General features: G+C 37.6%; 1 protein-coding gene across 2 annotated transcripts in view; it reads left to right on the top strand.

Annotated features, from left to right (window-relative positions):
• DENND4A (DENN domain containing 4A) overlaps window positions 1-20,199 on the top strand; it is a 130,130-nt gene that overhangs the window by 100,298 nt on the left and 9,633 nt on the right. For both annotated transcript variants that reach the window (XM_025390372.1, XM_025390373.1), the window contains 2 exons: window positions 13,550-13,739; window positions 18,298-18,392. In XM_025390372.1, coding sequence (XP_025246157.1) covers window positions 13,550-13,739; window positions 18,298-18,392 — 285 coding nt within the window. The remainder of the gene's footprint in view (window positions 1-13,549; window positions 13,740-18,297; window positions 18,393-20,199) is intronic.

Raw genomic sequence — 20,199 nt, 5'->3', positions numbered from 1 at the left:
CTAAGAGCAAAAAGCTAGATGAAATAGAGAAAGTATCTGTTTAAAGTCATCAGAGAACTGCTGAAGTAACTAGAAAGCATAGAGGCAGGATTCTAGAGAGGTGAGCTGAAGTTCTAGAGCTACTTTCTCCCTGAGGGGATTTGCTAATTATGGGCATGAAGCACTAGGTTGTAAATCTAGGCTTTCCCTTATCAGAACTTTTGGGACCTTGTGGGTTAGAGAGACAAAATTGAAGACTTTAAGGGCCTCAAATACACCGAAGATTTTCTTCCTTCAAGACATTGTCCACATACTTGATACGGCATGAGAAGGGTAAGTAGAACGTCTGTGAGAAATCAAGTTCTCAGCAGTTTCATGGTCCTAGAATCATAATAGCTAGAGTTCAGGAGCTGCCAGAGGGAGGAGGGCCTCAACTGGAATACTTACAGAGGTATGCCTTAGGAACATTGACAAACCAGAGGTAGACTAAGCCTGACCGAAATTGCAACCTAGACTTGACTCGGGTCATTTGTGATTTGGTTAAAATAATAGCTTTTACTCTTATCAACAGAGAAAAGATTGTGCCTTTTCTGGAGGAATAAAACATCATCTAGAATCCTTACAGTTTTTAATGTACAATGTCTGTCACTCAATTAAAAATAGCTGTGCCAGGAGACAGGAACATAGCTGAAAAATGAAGAAAGCAGATAATGGAAAGAGACCCTCAAGTGATCCAGATGTTTGAATTAACAAGGGACTTTGAAATAATTATAATATGTTCAAGAATATAAAGGAAATTGTATAAAAAAATAACTGTAAAGATGGAAGATTTCAGTAGATAATCGGAATGTATTTAAAATAATCAAGCATAAATTTTAGAACTGAAAACGAAATAAAAAGCAAAAATCTTGAGCCAGAGAAAAAGATGCATTGTCTGCAAAGGAGCAGTGATCTTCTGAAGAGAAACTGTGATGTCAGAAGACACTGGAAAGATGTCTTTAAAGTGCTGAAAGAAAATAACTGTCAACCTATTTTTCTATACTCAACAAAAATATTCTTTAGGAATTGGGGTGAAAATACTGGTTCCACTGTGGTAACATAAGGCCACCACAGCCCATCCTTCCCACTGATTATAACTTAAAAACCAGACAAAATATAAAAAACAACTAAGGATTCTGAAAAATAAATAAAAGCAGGGAGTTTCTGGGGAGAGACCAACACAGAAATGAGTTTATCATTTTCTTTCCTCATGCATCTTTGCCCCAAGGGCAGTCACATCATGGCATGGCACCTCTGGCAGATAAAACTTCAAGAGAAACCCCATATTTCCTGGACAGAGAAGCCTGAGAAAGAGGCCTCTTTGTGCAGAAAGTTTGAGGGGAATCCCATACAGGTTTCACCCTACCCCTTGACCTGCACAGTCATGGGACAGATGCAAACTGGAATAGAAAAGGCTTAAGTAACTGAACCAAAAGTTCACAGCCTACAAAAAGTAAAACACGAATTACAGTCTGAATATATAACTCAATTGTTTGCCTGCTGAGACAAGAGCATCAACAATCTCTGAAGTATTATAACAGTACCCAGGCTACATAACATAATATTCAGTGTCCAAGATAAAATCCAAAATTACTTGGTATAAAGGACCAGGAAAATGTGACCAATTCTCAAGGAAAAGACAACTCCAAGATGACTCAGATGTTGGAACTATCAGGGAAAAACTTTAAAGCAGCTCCCATAACTGGTTCCTTTAGGTAAAGGAAAACACATTTGAAATAAAATAAATTCTAGCAAGAAATATAATTTATTAAAACAAATTTTATAACTGCAATATATAATATCCAATATAAACTGATTGAATGGGTTAAATAACAGAATGGAGATGACAATGAAAAGTCAGTGACCTTGAAGATAGAGTAATAGAAATTAATCAGAAGAAGAGAGAAAAGATTTTTATAAAAATAAATATAGACTCAGGGACTTGTGTGACAATATGAAAAGGAACAAATGAAATATGGATAACTGGAGTTCCAGAAGAATTGAAGAGAGAGATTTTGTTAGAAAAGATATTTGAAGATTTGAAAACATAATGGCTGAAACCTCCAAAATTGGTGAAAGATACAGATTTATAGATACAAGAGACTCAGCAAATTAGACAGAGTAAACTCAAAACTACACCTGCACACATCAAAAGTAAACTGCCAAAAAGCAGATATTCACCTGCTAACAAGAAAATGGCTGCTAAAGAAATTTAAAATACACTGAAAGCTGTTAACAAAAAATTATACATTACCTACAGAGCCATAAAGATTTGAATGTACCCATGCACTTTTCATCATAATCCTTGGAGGGAAGAATTTAGTGGAACTGTACCTTTAACACATTGAAAGAAAGACCTGTCAACTCAGAATTCTATATCCAGTAAAAATATTCTTCAGGGATGAAGGTGAAATAAAGACATTTTCAGATAAAAGAATTCATGAGCAATGGGATTGCTCTATGAGATATGCTGAACGAAGTTATTTAAACTGAAGAAAAATGATACCAAAGAGAAACCTGGATCTTCAGGAATAAAAATCAAAATAAATGGTAAATAGCTGGTTATTAGAAAAGATTACTTTTTTCCCTCCAAAACTTAAAGAAAAACCTATAATTGTCCAAAACAAAAATAGTAACATTATCTCATGGAATTTTCAATATGTGTAGATGTTTGACAGTAGTAAACTTCAGTAATAAAGGAACTTACCCCACAGACCTTCATTATAGTTATATTATTAAATATGAAATGATATAAAACTAACTCCAAGTAGACTTTAAATGATTAGATATGTATATTGTAATCCCTGGAGCACTGAGTTAAAAAAATAGAGGTGTAGCCAAAAAGCCAATAAAAATATTCAAATAGTCTTACAGAGAACAGGAAATCTTAAGAGGCCAAGAAAGGGAGAACAGAGAAATAGACTAGAGGTAACCATATCAGTAATTAAATGATAACAATCTGAACACCTCAATTAAAAGGCAGACGTTAGGCTAGTCATGGTGGCTCATGTTGGTAATCCCAGCTCTCCGGAAGGCCAAGCCAGGAGAATTGCTTAAGGTCAGGAATTTGAGACCAGCCTGAGCAGCGTAGCAAGACCCAAAAAATATATATATATATATATATTTTTAACTAACTGGCCATGGTGGCACATACCTGTAGTCCTAGCTACTCAGGAGGCTGAGGCAGGAGGGTTGCTTGAACCCAGAAGTTCAAGGCTGTAGTGAGCTATGATTGTGCCACTGCACTCCAACCTGGGCAACAGACTGATTTCAAAATGATGAGGAGTTGGATGTTATAGTGTGTACCTGTAGTTCCAGCTACTCAGGAGGTTGAGGTGGAAGGTCTGGATTGCTTGAGTCTAGGAGTTCTAGGCCAACCAGGGCAGCATAGCAAGACTGTCTCTCAAAAATATTGATTATAAGAAACAGTTCATCAGGAAGACACAATAATTATCCATGTATATTCACTAAATCACAGAGCCTCAAAACAATGACACAATAATTGGTAGAATTAAGGGGAGTTCTAAATCTTAGTAGGACATTTAAAAACTCTCAATTGATAGAAGAGCTAACCAAAATTGGTCAAGACAAATCTCAACAACACAATCAGCTACCTTTATATAATTGACATTTATAGAATATACACTCAACAACTACAGAACACACATTCTTTTCAAGTGTTTACAGTACAGTCATCAAGATAAACTATGTTTGGCTTTTAAAAAACCTCAGTCAATTGAAAAGGATCCATATCAAAGTGCATTGTAGAGTTACAGAACATTACCGAGGGATTTTAAAGGAGATTTAAATAAATGGAAAGACATTCCTTGTTCATGGAATTGAAGACTCGGTATTGTTAAACTGCAACCCTGCCTACATTGGCGTCTAAATATGTATCAAAATTGCCCCTATCAAGATTCAGCAGGATTTTGTAGAATTTGACAAGTTGATCCTAAAATTAATATAGAAAATAGAAGGACCCAGAATAGCCAAAACAATTTGGAAAAAGAAAAAGTTGGGGGACTCACAATTCCCTATTTCAAAATTTACTACAAAGTTACAGTTACCAAGACAGTGTGCTGCTAGGATAAACAGAGATGAATAGATGAGAGAATAAAATTTAGACTCCAGAAATAAACTCTTATGTTTATGGTCATTTAAATTTCAATAAAGATGCCAAGGCAATTCAATGGGGAAATGATAGTTTTTGTCAAAAAATGGTGCTGAGATAATTGGATATCTGCATGCAAATACAGTCAGCCTTCTGTATCTGCAAGTTCTGCCTCCATGGATTCAACCAACCACAGATTGAAAATATTAAAAATAAATACAAATAATATAGTATTATTTACATAGCGTTTACATTGTATTAGGTATTATAAGTAATCTAGAGATGATTTAACGTTTACAGGAGGATGTGCATAAGTTATATGCAAATACCAACCCCCTGTGGATACTGAGGGATGACTGTAGGTGAATGTAGACACTCAACTTATATTCAGCCATTAACACAAAATGGATAAGATGTCTAAATGTAAGAGCTAGCACACTATAAAAATTGTGGGCCAGCGGTGGCTCACGCTTGTAATCCCAGCACTTTGGGAGGCCGAGGCGGGCGAATCACGAGGTCAGGAAATCGAGACCATCCTGGCTAACACAGTGAAACCGCATCTCTACTAAAAATACAAAAAATTAGCTGGGCGTGGTGGCGGGCGCCTGTAGTCCCAGCTATTTGGGAGAGTGAGGCAGGAGAATGGCGTGAACCCGGGAGGCAGAGATTGCAGTGAGCCGAGATTGCACCATTGCACTCCAGCCTGGGCGACAGAGTGAGACTCGTCTCAAAAAAAAAAAAAAAAAAATTGTGGGCCAGGCGTGGTGGCTCATGCCTGTAATCTCAGAACTTTGGGAGGCTGAGGCGGGCAGATCGCCTGAGGTCAGGAGTTTGAGACCAGCGTGGCTAACATGGTGAAACCCCTGTTTCTACTAAAAATACAAAAAATTAGCCAGGCATGGTGGTACGTTCCTATAATCCCAGCTACTCAGGAGGCTGAGGTAGGACAATCGCTTGAACCCAGGAGGTGGAGGTTGTGGTAAGGTGGGATCGCACCTTTGCATGCCAGCTTGGGCAACAAGAGCAAAACTCTGTCTCAAAAAAAAAAAAAGAAAATACAGGAACAAAATCTTTTAAGACCTTGAATTAAGCCAAGAATTCTTAGGTATGATACCAGAAACAGTCTATAAAAGGAAAAATTGATAGGTTAGGCATTACCAAAATTCAAGACTTGTGCTCCAAAAATGAAAATGTAAGAAAATGAAAAGCCACAGACTGGGGAAAAGATACGCAAATTCTGTATTTAGTAAATGACTTGAATCCATAATACACAAACAACTCTCACAGCTCAATAATAAGATAAACAACCCAAGTAAAAAGTAGTTCTAAATAGATATTTCACCAAAGAAGAGATACGAATGGCTGAAAATCACATGAAACATGCTCAACATAATTAGTTATTAGGCGTTAATTGTATTCGAAGCCACAGTGAAATCCCATTTCACACTCACTAGAAGAATGGCTGTAATCCAAAAGATGACAAGTGGAGAGGATGTGAAGAAATGGGAACCCTCATACTTCTTTGGTGGGAATGTTAAATGGTACAGCCCCTTTGGAAAACAATCTGGCAGCTTCTTTAAAAGCTAAGCATTAATTTAACATATGACCCAGCAGTTTCACTCTAAATAATCTACCCAAGAGAAATGAAAACGTAGCCTACACACAGATTTTATGTGAATATTCATAACATTGCTCATAAAAGCCAAAAAATGGAAACAACCCAAATTTCCATCAACTGGAAAATAGGTAAAATGTGTTATACAGTGGAATATAATTGAGCAATACAAAAGAATGAAATACTGATAATATGCCTTAAAAAATTGATGAACTAGCCAGGCCCGGTGGCTCACGCCTGTAATCCCAGCACTTTGAGAGACCGAGGCGGGCAGATCATGAGGTCGGGAGATCAAGACCCTGGTGAAACCCCGTCTCTACTAAACATACAAAAAATTAGCCGGGCGTGGTGGCAGGCACCTGTAGTCCCAGCTACTCGGGAGGCTGAGGCAGGAGAATGGCGTGTACCTGGGAGGCAGAGCTTGCAGTGAGCTGAGATTGCGCCGCTGCACTCCAGCCTGGGCGACAGAGCGAGACTCCATCTCAAAAAGAAAAAAAAAAAATTGATGAACCTCAAATTCATCAAATTTGAGGTGATGAATTAAGCCAGATTTTAAAAGACCAAATATTGTATGAATCCATTGATATGAAATGTCCAGAAGAGGCAAATCTTGCCTGGTGTTAGGAAGGCAATGGAGATAAACTGTAAATGGGTATGAGATATCTTACTGGGGTGGTAAAAAGTTTCTAAAATTAGAAACGTTCTAAAACTTGGTAAATTTACTACAAAGATTATTGAATTGTAGACTTAATATGAGTGAATGTTATGACATGAAAATTAAGCCCCAATAAGGTTTCTTTTTAAATCAAGCATATTTTCTGACCACAATAGAATTCATTACAAATCACTAAGAATAAGTAAGAGATCAAGAAAAACCTGAACACACTTCCAAATAGTTTGAATCAAAGATAAAATCATAAAGGAAATTAGAATAATGTTTGGAATGAACAAAAATATATCAAAATTTGTCAGATACAACTAAGAGGTGCTTAGAGTTTAACTTATAGCTTTAAATGCTGTAGTTAGAAGTGATTTAAAATTAATGATTTATGGTTCTACCTTAAGAAACTAGAAAAAAAGAACAAAGTAAGCTCAAAGTAAGTAGGAAGAAGGAAGTAATAAAGATGGAGCAGAAATCAGTAAAACTGAAAAGATGGAAAGAGTAAGAATATCAATAAAACCAAAAGCTGATTCTTTAAAAACAACAACAAAATTGACACACTGCTGGCTAGACTGATCTAGAAAAAGAGAACACAATCACTAATGTCAGAAAGATCCCACCTAAAGATGAAAATAAATAATATTTTTTATATGCATAGGCATGTCTCATTTATTGTGCTTGCTTTACTGCACTACACAGATGTCATGCTTTTTACAAATTGAAGGTTCGTGGCAACCCTGTGTTGAGCAAGTCGATTGGTATCATTTTCCGATAGCATGTGCTTACTTCATGTCTCTGTGTCACATTTCGATAATTCTTGCAATATTTCAAACTTTTTCATTATTATATCTGTTATGGTGACTTGTGATCATGATCCTTGATGTTGTTATTGTAATAGTTTTGAGACACCATGAACTGTTCCCGTATAAGATGGTAAACTTAATCGATAAATGTTGTGTGATTTCTGACTGTCCACCAAATGGCCATTCTCCTGACTCTCTCCCTCTCCTCAGGCCTTCCTATTCCTTGAGACACAACAATATTGAAATTAAGCCAATTAATAACCCTACAGTGGCCTCTAAGTGTTCACATGAAAGGAAGAGTCACACATTTTTCACTGTAAAGCAAAAGTTAGAAATGATGAAGCTTAGTGAGGAAGACATGTCAAAAGCCAAGTAAGGCCGAAAGTGAGGTCTTCTGCACCAAACAGCCAAGTTGTGAATGCACAGGGAAAGTTCTTGAAGGAAATTAAAAGTGACATGAGTGATAAGACAGCAAAACAGTGTTATTGCCCAAAAGGAGAAAGTTTGAGTGGTCTGGATAGATCAAATCAGCCACAATATTCCCTTAAGATAAAGCCTAATCCAGAGCAAGGCCCTAACTCTTCAATTCTATGAAGGCTGAGGAAGCTGCAGAAGAAAAGTTTGAAGCCAGCAGAGGTTGGCTCATGAGGTTTAAAGAAAGAAGCTGTCTCTGTAACATAAAAGTGCAGGATGAAGCAAGGGCTAATATAGAAGATGTAGCTAATTATCCACAAGATCTATGTAAGGTCACTGATGAAGGTGGCTACACTAAACAACAGATTTCCAGTGCAGATGAAACAGCCCTGTATTGGAAGAAGATGTCCATCTAGAACTTTGATGGCGAGAGAGGAAAAGTCAGTGCCTAGCTTCCAGGCTTCAAAGGACAGGCTGACTCTCTTGTTAGGGAGTAGTGTAGCTGGCGATGTTAAATTAAGGCAATGCTCATCTACCATTCTGAAAATCCTAGAATTTGCTAAAGGTACTCTGCCTGTGCTCTGTAAATGGAACAGAAAACCTGGATGACAGCACATCTGTTTACACCATGGTTTACTGAATGTTTTAAACCCATTGTTGAGACCTACTGCTCAGAAAAAAAAAATATTTATTTCAAAATATTACTGCTCATTGACAATGCATCTAGTCACGCAAGAGCTCCAATAGAAAAGCAGTCACCAGGTGCAGTGGCTCATGCCTGTAATTCCAGCGCTTTGGAAGGCTGAGACAGGCGGATCCCTTGAGCTCAGAAATTTGAGACCAGCCTGGGCAACATGGCAAAACCCTGTCTCTACAAAAAATTAGCCAGTGTGGTGGCACACGCCTGTGGTCCCAGCTACTCAGGAAGCAGAGGTGGGAGAATCGCTTGAATCTGGGAGGCGGAGGTTGCACTGGGCCGAGATCGCTGTCTGTACTCCAGCCTGACTGACAGAACTGAACCCCCATCTTCAAAAAAAACCAAAATGTCAAGGAGTCAAGTTGAATGATGAAAAAAGAAATGTCAAGGAGATTTATTGTTTTCATGCTAGTATTCATTCTGCAGCCCATGGATCAAGGAGTCAATTTTACTTTTAACTTAGTATTTAAGAAATACATTTCATAAAGTTATAGCCACAATAAGGTAGTGATTCCTGTGATGGATCTGAGCAAAATAAATTGAAAACCTTCTGGAAAGGATTTTCTTCTAGATGCCATTAATGGCATTCATAATTCATAGGAGGAGATCAAAATAGCAACATTACTGGAGTTTGGAAGAAATAGATTCCAATTCTCAAGGATGATTTTGAGGGGTTCAAGACTTCAGTGGAGGAATTATGCAGATATGGTGAAAATAGCAAAACCCTAGAATTAGAAGTGGAGCCTTGAAGATGTGACTTAATTGCTGCAATCACATAATAAAACTTGAAGGGATGAGGGGTTGTTTCTTATGAATGAGCAAAGAAAGTTGTCAAACAGTATCACATGCTACAGAGAAATCTTTCTTGAAGAGTCAATGCAGCAAACTTCATTATTGTCCTCTTTTTTACCATAGCCACTCAACCTTCAGCAGCCACCACCCTATTCAGTCACCAGCCATTAACATCCAGGCAAAACCCTCAACCAACAAAAAGATTACCACTTGCTGAAGGTTCACATGATTGTTAGCAATTTTTAGTAATAAGGTATTTTTAAGTTTATGGCATTTTTTAGACATAATGTTGTATAGTAGGCTTCAGTGTAGTGTGAACAACTTTTATATGCACTGGGAAATAAGTTTGTGGTTTGCTTTACTGTGACATTTGCTTTGTTGAGTTGGTCTGGAACTGAACCTGGCATACCTCCAAGGTATGTCTGTACAGTGCCTTCATTGAAGACACTAAATAAATGGTTATTGTTGCTATACTCAATGAAATTCAGTCTCATTAATTTTTCTGCATATAAAGAATTTAATGTCTCTCAATGTAAAATTCTTTTTTATAATTTCAAACATGCATAATCTGTATTTTAATTAGAAAAATTCAACTATTTGACTTATTTTTTATACTAAGTAATTCTTTTATGCATAAACAGCAACAAGACCTCTGGTTCAGGATGTTAAAATACACATCTGTATTCCCTCCTCCTCAAAATCCCATTAAAGTGACAGAAAAATAGATATAATAAATCCATCAAAGCCGTGAAAGAAGAAAAGTATGCCATCAGGAGATGAGAAATTTTCATACCTTAAAATGAGAAAGCAAATGAAACTGGATTGATAGAAATGCCTGAATACAGAAAGTATAGCCTCCAAAGTAGTAATAAGAGAGATCAGCTACCAAGATGAGAAGTGTTCTTGTGAATGAAGCCCAGGTGAGCAGGCAGAAGTATAAAATTACACAGCCAGGTAATTAAATTAAAAGACTACTTAAGGAATAGTTTGGCTAGGCATTGTTTTTCCTCTTACAGGAGTAGTTGTGAAAATGAAATACTCCAGTTCACAAAGGCATGAAATCTTTAAGTACTAAGAGTGAAGGAGAGATACCAAGGACAGGTATTGAGATAGGAAAGAAAGTAGGGTTAAAAGTAATTCCAAAATTTCATTATTAGCCCAGATTTTTTTTTAAGGAAGCCCCACTCTACTTAAAATATACTGAAGTATCCACCAACCAAAGTAAAACCTTCCTTTGTTTGGTTGCCCTGTACATTCTCTTCCAATTCCCCATCCAAGCACTCTAAAGGGTGACCTGCTTGCAGACATGCGCACATTGAGCTCTGTCATTCAAGAGAGTCTGAGTTCAAGACCAGCCTGGGTAATATGGCAAAACCCCACCTCTAGAAAATAAAAAATTAGCCAGGTGTGGTGGTGCATGTCTGTGGTCCCAGCTACTTGGGAGGCTGAGGTGGGAAGATTGCTTGAGCTCTGGAGGTGGAGGTTGCAGTGAGCCGTGATTGTGCCGCTGTCCTCCAGCCTGAATGACAGAGCAAAACCCTACCTCAAAAGAAAAAAAAAGTTTAATGTTATAAAATTAAAAGATGAAATAGAAGAAAACTTAGTTAACTTGATAAGAGTATCAAAAAACTATAGTAAACACCATCCCTAACAGTGAAATGTCATAAATATTTCTTTTAAAGTCAGAATCAGGCCAGGCATGGTGGCTCACACCTGTAATCCCAGCACTTTGGGAGGCCGAGGTGGGCGAATCACGAGGTCAGGAGATTGAGACCATTCTGGCTAATACGGTGAAACCCCATCTCTACTAAAAATACAAAAAGTTAGCTGGGTGTGGTGGCATGCGCCTGTAGTCCCAGCTATCCAGGAGGCTGAGGCAGGAGAATCACTTGAACCTGGGAGGTGGAGGACAGAAGTTGCATTCAGCTGAGATGACGCCACTGCACTCCAGCCTGGGTGACAGAGCTAGACTCTGTCTCAAAATAATAATAATAAAATAATAAAGTCAGGATCAAGGGAAGGAAGCATGCTAAACACCTGTGCCAGCCACCCAACAGCATTCTGGATTCTAACAGTACCAGAAGGCAAGGAAAAGAAGTGAGAGATAAAGGCCGGGCATGGTGGCTCATGCTTGTAATCCCAGCACTTTGGGAGGCCGAGGCAGGCATATCACTTGAGTCTAGGAGTTCAAGACCAGCCTGAGCAACATGGTGAAATGCTGTCTCTGCTAAAAAAAAAAAAAAAAAAAAATTAGCCAGGCATGGTGGTGTGCACCTGTAGTCCCAGCTACTTGGAAGGCTGAGGTGGGAGGGTCACCTAAGCCTGAGAAGTCCAGCCTGGGTGACATAGTGAAACTGTCTGAAAACAAAAAATGATAGATAAAAATGTTGTAAAATAATTTAATAAAACTTGATATTCTCATAAATGAGGTTATCTACTACCACTGAAAAAACTGTTTGAACTGGTAAGGTGACTAGAAACAACATAAACATTTGTAAAACAACTTTCCTGGATATGACAGTGGCCAGTTAGAAAAGTAATGGAAAATTATGAGCTAATTCACTAGAACACAAACATGAAATGTCTAGAAGTAAACATAACATCAAGTATATAATACCTACATGAATAAAACTATAATACTTTACTGAAGGACATAATTTACTGATGGATTCAGTCTTGTAAAGGTATCAGTTCTAACCAAATTAGTCAGGGTAGTCTAATTTAAAAATACAAGAAAAAAAAAGCAAACCAAATACCTGGTGACTAAATAATACAAATCATAATTAGCTGCTTTAAAATTGATAGAGAAGATACATGAGAATAATCAAGAAAATTTTGAAAAAGAAAAGTATGAGACCAGGTGCTGTGGCTCATGCCTGTAATCCCAGCACTTTGGGAGGCCGAGGCGGGCAGATCACTTAAGGTCAGGAATTCAAAACCAGCCTGGCCAACATGGTGAAACCCCCCATCTCTACTACACATACAAAAATTAGCTGGGCCTGGTGGTGGGCACCTGTAATCCCAGCTATTCGGGAGGCTGAGGCACAAGAATCGCTTTAACCCAGGAGGCGGAGGTTGCGCTGAGCCGAGATCATGCCACTGTACTCCAGCCTGGGCTTCAGACCGAAATTCTGTCTTTGAAAAAAAAAGAGACTGCGCTCTAAAATACCAAAACGAACAAAACTAATGCTAAAACTATAAAACAGTTTGCTAATCAATGCAAAACAGATAAATGGACTAGTGGAATGGAGAAAAGTCCAGAAATAAAACTGTCTATGTACATAGAAGTTTGGGGTATGAAAAAATAGCATTTAACATCAGTGGGAAATGAGACTATTAAGTAAATGTGTTGGTACACTTAGCTATCCACTTGAGGAAAAGATTCCTGCCCTTCACTGAACAACAACAAAAAATAATCCTAGATGGATTAGATATTTAAGTGCAAAATTTTAAAAAGATTTTTTTCTCGTTTAGGAGGGGAGAAATACTTCATTAGCAAGATACAGACCTTGGAACCCATAAAGGATGAAAATATTTTACTACATAAAAATGTTAAAGCCCGGCCAGGCATGGTGGCTCAGGCCTGTAATCCCAGTACTTTGGGAGGCCAAGGCAGGTGGATCACTTGAGGTCGGAAGTGAAGACTAGCCTGGCCAGCATGGCGAAACCCTGTCTCTACCAACAGTACAAAAATTAGCCAGGCACGGTGGCATGCACCTGTAATGCCAGCCACTGGGAGCACTCCTCCCAGACAGGAGGATTGCTTGAGCCTGGGAGACAGAGGCTGCAGTGAGCTGAGATTGCCCACTGTACTCCAGCCTGGACAGCAGAGTGGACCCTGTCTCAAAAAAAAAACTTTTACCCTATCTGATTAAAAATAACAACAATGTGCACACACATGACTAGAAAAGTAGGTTGTATTACCTGAGTGGTAGAATTACAGGTATTAATTTTTTTTCATATAAAAATCTACAGCTACCAAATTTTCTCATGTATTTTTAATATAACCAGAAAAAAAATTAACTTTTTAACTTCAGTGTTCTCAAAAATGAAAAGTAGAAATACAGATATCTTTGAAACCTGGGTTATTGTGGAAAAGAATAAAACGTAATTCTAGTGGTTTCATATTTGGGTGATACCTTGTCAGAGAGGAAAATTATCAATAAATGGAGATTAAAAGTCAACAAAGTTTACCTTACTAACTAGTATATACTTCACTGTAACCAAAAAATGATTTCTTAAAAATTGAACTGCAGCACATTTGTCCAAATGAGCATGCCTTTATAAAATTGGTTGTTTTTTTCTCTAGATGTTGTAATATTAGTTCAGCTGATCATCTGGGTAGTTAGGTGATAAGTATTTTTTCTGCCTTAGAAGTGACTTTTTAATTAACTACCTTTAAATGTATGAGAAATTAAGCTTATAATTATGTCCTTAGGATCAAAGTTCTGATCGTACCAGTCTTTCTTCAGTGGGAGCCCAGGATTCTGAATCTACCTCTTTAACAGATGAAGATGTCTGCCATGAGTTGGACGGAGCTACCTCCTCTCAAGAGACCAGTGCTACTTCAGGGACTAAGAGAATTGATCTCAGCCGAATAAGCCTGGAAAGTTCTGCATCCTTGGAAGGTTTGTCCAAACAGTTCTGTCATGCTGCATTTGATTTGTAGTTTCATTTGAATTGTGACACTTTCACTTTTTTTTTTATGATTTAGTGTTGTTTTTTAATTTTGTAAACAATTTGTATAGTTCCAAAGTCGAAACAATAAAACCAAGGCGCTTTCACAAAAGTGTAACTTTCATCCCCACTCCCACATCTTGTTTTCTCCCTATCCGCAGAAACAACCATTTTTATTCATTTTTGGTTTATCCTTCCATTGTTGCTTTTTTAAAAATATAGGTATATATATATATATTTTTTTTTCTTATTACTTCCCTGTCTTCTTACTCAAAGGTAACATACTGTCAATACTTTCCTACCCCTTGCTTTTGTCACTTAATATACTCTGAAGATCATTCCATATCATCACATAGCAATGTCCCCCATTCATTTTTTCAGCTATACAGTACAAAATTATAGTTATACATCATGTGTGGATGTATCATAATTTATTGTAGCCATTTCCCTATTAATGGACATTAAGTTTCCAGTTTTTCTAATGCTATAATGCATATATGTTATATTTTTACCAGTGTGTCTTTGGAAGATACTTCAGAATTCTTCCTTGAAGTGATATTGCCAAGTTCCCTTCCTCAGGCTATTTTGCATTCCCACTGCCAGTATATGAGAATACCTATTTCCCCACAGCCTTGTCAACAAAATACGTTGGCACACTTGGATTTTTACCATCTGATAGGTGAGGAATGTATTTCAGTTTAGTTTTCATTTCTATTTCTCTTATAAATGAAGTTGAAAATCTGTTTAAGGACCATTTGCATTTCTTTTTCTGTGGACTGTCCTTTGCCTACATTTTAATTGTTGGTCCTTTTTTTAAATGTTTTTAGTAGCTTTTTTATATTAGGGAGTTAATCCTTTGTTGCTTATATAAGTTGCAAGTAGTTTATCTAAGTTTGTTTTTTGGGGGTGTTTTTTGTTGTTTTTTTTTTTTTTGCCATATGTAAGTTTTAAATTGTATGTCATCAAATGTATCAGTCTTTCCCCTTATTGCTTCTGGATTGTGAGTTGATAGAAGGGTTTTTCTTTCCTTGAGGTGTAAAAGAATCCACCAGTGTTTTCTTCTGATACTTAACCTGGTTTCCTTCTTAATATTTTCTGGGGCCAGCAGACTTTTTCTGTAAAGCATTATGTAGTAAATATTTTAGGTTTTGCAGGCCACATACACCTCTGTCACATATTCTTTTTTGTTTTTTTTCTTTAACAACTTTTTTAAATGTAAAAGACACTCTTAGCTCAGGGCCATACAAATATGGATTTTACCTCTGATTTAGATATTTGATTCATATGAAAGTTATCCTGGTTAATGGCATGAAGAATGGATGTAATAGAATATTTGTTTTTCACTTGTATCTTTGCTCTTTTAAAAAGCTTTTATCATGGAAATTTTCAAACATACGCAAAAGTATAAAGAATAGCATAATGAACCCCCATGTATCCATCACCCAACTTCAATAATTATCAACAAATAACCAATCTTACTTTATCTGTTCCTCTTTCTCCTCTGCTGCCAACATTTTCTCCTTCCTCAATGAGTTATTTCAAGCAAATCTCAGACAATGTGTAATTTTATTCATAAACACTTCAGTATGTATCTCTAAAGTAAAAGACTTTTATGTTATCTATAACATAATGTGTCCTTTTTTTTTTTTAAAGATAGGGTCTCACTCTGTTGCTCAGGCTGGAGTGCAGTGGCACAGTCATGGCTTACTGCAACTGTTATCTCCCATGCTCAAGCCTCAGCATCCCAAGTAGCTGGGACTACAGGCGTGCACCAGCACACCCGGCTATTTTTTTGTAGAGACGGGATCTCACTATGTTACACAGGCTGGTCTCAAATTCCTGGGCTCAAGTTATCCTCCCACATTGGCCTCCCAAAGTGCTGGGATTACAGGCATGAGCCACCACACTCAGCTATCCTTTTATGAATGTAAATACATTTCACAAGTTTAGCACACCTGAGTAACCAGCGCTCAGCTCAAGAAACAACACTCATAGCATCTAGAACCCTCTCTCATGCCCATGTCTAGTCACTTCTTTCTTTACAGGTAAACATTAACTTGTAACACCATAGATTAACTTGGCTAGTTTTGAACATTTTATGGGCTCATATAGGATGTCTCTTGTATGAAGTGTTTGTTTTTTGAAAACATAATTATAATACCATCATACTTTTAAGTGATATTTAACATATATGTCAAATATTTAGTTTCAAATTTTCATGGTTATAAAGCTCATTTTATAGATGCTTTGTTCACATTGGGATCCATACAGGGTCAGCACTTGCATTTGGCTGATATGTCTATTAACTCTTTTTTGTCTTTACTCCCCTTCCTTTCCTTCTTTTTTCCCCCCTTGCTGTATATTTATGAAGAAATTAGGTGATTAGGCCCACTCCCTTCTTTTTTAACATACAAGAACAGTTCATTGTCTAAGCAAATACCACTAAACTTACAGCCTGATTCATGTTTATTAAAATGAATATTCTATACTGTAGATTAGTTAGATACAAAAGGTAGGCTGCTCAAATAAATGATTGTATTAGTCAAGGCTAATAGAAGGTTTTGGGAAGCAATTTTGAACTAACTGTAGCAGAGGGATTACAGAAGGTTTGGGAAGAAGCATCAAGGGAAGAACTGCATTTACCACCAGTGCTAAGCATCTTAAAGGACAGCGTGAGATTTCAGCTTGCTGTCTGCCTCTCTAGGCTGTCTCTACATGGTAGGGAGTAGGACCAGTGGTAGTTCTTGACCTTTTGAGTTTTTTTCTTCCTTGTTATTTATTTGCTGAAGCAATCAAGTCTTTAGTTTGGATCATGCTGATTGCATCCCAGTGGTGGTGTTTACCATGTTTTCCCATCCCCTTTTATTTCTCGTGGACTTGTAGTTTACACCATTAATTTTTTTGACCTTTGTTTATGATTTATTTTGAGACAATCTCACTCTATCACTCAGGCTGGAGTGCAGTGGCGCAGTCGTAGCTCACTGCAGCTTCCACCTCCTGGGATCAGGTGATCCTCCCACCTCAGCTTCCCAGGTAGCGGGGACTACAGGCACACAGTAACATACCTGGCTACTTTTTTTGTATTTTTTGAAGACATGGGGTTTTCACCATGTTGCCCAGGCTGGTCTCAAACTCCTGATCCACCTGCCTCAGCCTCACAAAGTGCTGGGATTATAGGCGTGGGCCACCATGCCTGGCCTTTTGATCTTTATCTTTATAAAAATACTAGTCCTCGGCTGGGCACGGTGGCGCACACCTGTAATCCCAGCACTTTGGGAGGCCGAGGTGGGCAGATCATAAGGTCAAGAGATCGAGACCATCCTGGCCAATGTGGTGAAACCCCATCTCTACTAAAAATACAAAAAATTAGCTGGGTGTGGTGGCGTGCACCTGTAGTCCCAGCTACTTGGGAGGCTGAGGCAGGAGAATCGCTTGAACCCAGGAGGCGTAGGTTGCAGTGAGCCAAGATCACGCCACTGCAGTCCAGCCTGGTAACAGTGAGATTCTGTCTCAAAAAAAAAAAACAAAAAAACAAAAAAAACTCATTCATAAAATGTAGAAATGACAGAGAAAAAATTGTGTTGAGAGGATATAACATAGATTACCTCCAGTTTTACTGACAAGATACAATCACTGTCGACAACTGATTTGACCACAAAACTTCCCTTACTTTTTCATTGTTATTGTTTTAATATTTACTAATATCCTATTGTTCTTAAGAATACAATTGGGAATTATTCTCTAGTATTTAAGAGCAAAGAGCAAGATTCACCTTTTTTTTTTTTTTTTTTTTGGAGTCAGGATCTCATTCTGCTGCTCACACTCTCGTCGTAACCTCAAATTTCTGGACTCAAGCAGTCTTCCTACCTCAATCTCCCAAGTAGCTGTGACTATAAGCACACACCACCACCTCCAGTTAGTTCTTTATTTTTATTTTTTGTAGGGACAAGGTCTCACTATGTTGCCAAGGCTGGTCTCAAATTCCTGGCCTGAAGCAATCCTCCCACTTTAGCCTCCCAGTGCACTGGAATTACAGGCATGAGCCACCATGCTCAGCTATTCTAATTCTTAAAAGACCCTTACAAGGAGAGAATTGCCACTAAGTCTTTTCATGATTTGAAATAAAAATGAGCTATTTTATACTTTTTAGACCTTGGAACTAAATACTTTCCTGTATTTTAAACATGAAAAAATAGAAACAGCACAATAGTAATTACTAATGACTAGAATGCTTTGTATTCTGTACATGGAGTGCTTAATAAGTCAGTGATGAGTGAACACACCTCAGATGTGGGGATGAGCAGAATTAGAGCACATTTCCTTAGGTTTGTGCTCAAAAGTTCATGCCTTGAAAAAATCTTGTTCATTTTTTGTTTTTCCTAATTACTTTTAATATTTTGACTAGAATAGGTTAACGTTTTATCCGAGAACTTATGGAAATGAAAGATTCTTACATCTTTTCTCATTAATTTTAATGGTTTCTGTTCTTTGTTTTTCACTAATGAACAGGATCCCTGTCGAAGTTTGCCTTACCTGGGAAATCAGAAGTGACATCTTCCTTCACCGCGAGTAATACAAATATCTTCCAGAACTATGCAATGGAGGTACACTTTTGTGCAAAAGAGAATCTTCATATACTGCTTTATAAAGTTCACATTTCTTAAGTATTGGTGATCCCAGGTAGAGTAATAGAAGCTAAATACATAGGCTGGGTGCAGTGGCTCACACCTGTAATCCCAGCACTTTGGGAGGCCAACATGGGTGCATCACCTGGGGTCAGGAGTTCAGCGCCAGCCTGGACAATATGGTGAAACCACGTCTCTACTAAAAATACAAAAATTACCCAGGCATGGTGGTGCGTGCCTGTAATTCCAGCTACTCAGGAGGCTGAGGCAGGAGAATTACTTAAACCTGGGAGGCAGAGATTGCAGTGAGCTGAGATCGCGTCACTGCGCCCCAGCCTGGGCGACAGAGCAAGACTCCCATCTCAAAAAAAAAGAAGAAATAATAAGTTAAATATGTAGCACCTGAAATTTCAGAATGTGAATTGCATCTGAGTAAAGTTAAAATTTGGCTTTTGGATATCCAGTATTTTAGATTATTGAAGTCATACTAATTTATTTCTATTAGGACAGATCTATGCTTACTTTAAGTTTTATCAACCTACAGATGCATTTTAATTTTCAGTGTTAGTATTTGGATTTTTTTCATGAATGTTCTCTTTGAGTGTTTATTTCACATAATAACACAATCAGTTTTGCTATGGAAGCATACTTTTTTGGTGAATATACAGGGAGTAGTTTTGGCATTATGTTGTCAATTTCTTCCACCATGTTTTTCATTCTTTGTGTCAAGTTTGATGTAGATCTCTGCTGGGTATGTGTTTATATCCCACATTCTTACAATGAAAAATTTAAACTTTTTCACTTTAAAACTTCCCTATTTTTTCTGTAAAAATTGCTTCCAAATGGTTGCTATTTTATGTTAATTTGCATAATCTGGAAAATAAATTTGCATACAGCCAAAACATAGATGATGAACACTAACTTTACAAAGCTTCTAGAGGCTTTGAAAATTTCTATATTTTATTAACATAATGACAGCATTTATGGTCATCTATAGCAATGCTTATTAAACTGTCTTTGTAAAAGACCAGGGTTATTTTCATTTTGTTTAATTTCTAATCTGTCATAGCTAATGTTCTTAGAAAATACATTGATTACACACTTAGATGTTACTGCAATATCACAGTACTTTAAAAAGTTTATAGGCCAGGCGCAGTGGCTCAAGCCTGTAATCCCAGCACTTTGGGAGGCCGAGACGGGCAGATCACGAGGTCAGGAGATCAAGACCATCCTGGCTAACACGGTGAAACCCCGTCTCTACTAAAAAAAAAAGATACAAAAAACTAGCCAGGCGAGGTGGCGGGCGCCTGTAGTCCCAACTACTCGGGAGGCTGAGGCAGGAGAATGGCGTAAGCCCGGGAGGCGGAGCTTGCAGTGAGCTGAGATCTGGTCACTGCACTCCAGTCTGGGCGACAGAGTGAGACTCCGTCTCAAAAAAAAAAAAAAAAAAAAAAGTTTATAAATCCTCCTCTCAATTTCTTATTTATCTCATCACAATCCGGTAAGTGTTTGTAGACCAGCACTGGTCTAGCAACCATGCTTTGAGTAACACTGATCTGTAATATGTAATTACAAATGCCTGTTTGGGGTATTAACAAATTAGTGATTGAGTTTACTTTTCCATTAATAAAACCACAGCAAATTTTACTCTGATTTGTAATGAAAAAAATCCTCACTTAAAAGCAAAAAAAGCCTCCCTTTCAGGCAAAAATTCTAGAATAGATTTAGCGGAAATAAAGACGATTATAGTATATAATACCCTGATGTAATCGAGTGTTTGTGTATA

Source organism: Theropithecus gelada, chromosome 7a (assembly GCF_003255815.1).
Source record: "Theropithecus gelada isolate Dixy chromosome 7a, Tgel_1.0, whole genome shotgun sequence".
NCBI classification, from domain to species: domain Eukaryota; kingdom Metazoa; phylum Chordata; class Mammalia; order Primates; family Cercopithecidae; genus Theropithecus; species Theropithecus gelada.
Note: the sequence above shows the minus strand (reverse complement) of the source record. Positions and strands in the feature narration are given on the sequence as shown.